The sequence below is a fragment of the Eulemur rufifrons genome, chromosome 6, assembly GCF_041146395.1.
Source record: "Eulemur rufifrons isolate Redbay chromosome 6, OSU_ERuf_1, whole genome shotgun sequence".
NCBI classification, from domain to species: Eukaryota; Metazoa; Chordata; class Mammalia; order Primates; family Lemuridae; genus Eulemur; species Eulemur rufifrons.
In genome coordinates, this window is record NC_090988.1 from 56,517,980 (window position 1) to 56,519,504 (window position 1,525).

The window sequence follows — 1,525 nt, forward strand, 5'->3', positions numbered from 1 at the left end:
TTATTCTTCATTTTTACAGCATGTGCTGATTGGGGAGAATAGCAAAATCAGTCTATCTTGAATTTGTTTGGTCTTCACACCATAAATTATTGGATTAAGCATAGGGGGAACCACCACATAGATGTTGGCCACTAGGATGTGGATGTAAGAAGGGATGGTTTTACTTCCAAAGCGATGGGCAAAAAATGAAAAGAATGCTGGAGTATAGAACATAAATATGACACAGATATGGGAGCTGCATGTGTTAAGAGCCTTGAATCTGGCCGTCCAGGAAGGTATCTGGAAGACTGTGCAAAGGATCATTGTGTAGGACATAATGATGAACACCAAATCCATCCCTGAGGAGAATAGGGCCATAGTCAGGCCATAAATGACATTGACTTTGATATTGTCACATGCTAATCTGGCAATGCCCATATGCTCACAATAGGAATGGGGAATGACGTTTGTCCCACAATATGTAAGTCGGTATACCAGGAAGATGAATGGACAGCAGATGAAAAAGCTCCTGACCACAGCTGCTATGCCAATCTTTCCAATGACCAAGGAGGTTAGAATGGTGGTGTATCTCAGTGGGTAACAGATGGCCACATAGCGGTCAAATGCCATGGCCAGGAGAATAGCAGATTCTGCCACAAAGATGAAATGTATGAAGAACATTTGGGACACACAGCTACCAAAGGATATATCCGTGGAATGGAACCAGAAAATGGCCAGCATCTTGGGGGCCGTGGCTGTGGAGAGAAGGAAGTCTGCTGAGGCCAACATGGACAGGAAGAGATACATGGGCTCATGGAGACTGTGCTCAGTTATGATCAGGAAGATCAAGAAGATATTGCCTAGCACGGCCACAATGTACATAGAACAGATAGGGATGGAAATCCAAGTGTGCAAATCTTCCAGTCCTGGGATTCCAATCAGTACATACCACATATCCTGAGGATTGGTGTGATTGGAAAAGGAAGGAGCCATTGATGCAGTATATTCCAGGCCTAGTACCATTAATGAAAGACCAAAAGGCTGAGGATTTAGGAGCACTATCTTAAGCTGAATGAGGTCTGATCAGATTTTTTCTTTCCAATATTTTTGTCTCTGTGAAAGGACAGTAAGATGGATTAACTAACCTAAGATTTCACTCTTTCTATTGCATAATTAGTTCTTGCATCTTGAAAAAATTAATAGTTGCCATTTAATAATTACTTAATATATGTCATCATAGTACTTTCAAATGTGAACTTATTAAATTTTCACAATAGCTTATTAAAAAATCCTTTACAGCAGAAATCCACTTCCAAAGCCACGGACAGTAGCTGGAAACCTAAAAGGCCAGACCAGTGGCTCAGCTGGCCTTGATTGTACGAGACTGGGGTGCGGATAAAGGCCCGATGGGGGGATGGTGTCACTTCACTGTGAATAAAGTCGTTGTGAATCAAAAAAAAAAAAAAAAAATCCTTTACAATAACCCATGATATAAATACTATTATTCCTAAAGATGAAAAAAAATTCCATGGACTTTCAGCTTCTT

The 1,525-nt window shown here is 40.7% G+C and overlaps 1 protein-coding gene across 1 annotated transcript; it reads right to left on the reverse strand.

Annotated features, from left to right (window-relative positions):
• Positions 1 to 972, reverse strand: LOC138384858 (olfactory receptor 52Z1P-like). The gene has a single exon (XM_069470521.1). It carries the CDS (start codon positions 970 to 972, stop codon positions 1 to 3), a length of 972 nt encoding a protein of 323 aa, XP_069326622.1.
• Between the last annotated feature and the right edge of the window lie 553 nt (positions 973 to 1,525).

Bases quoted from the DNA above. Each gene is read 5' to 3' on its own strand.
- LOC138384858 (XM_069470521.1), bottom strand. From the start codon at position 972: ATGGCTCCTTCCTTTTCCAATCACACCAATCCTCAGGATATGTGGTAT.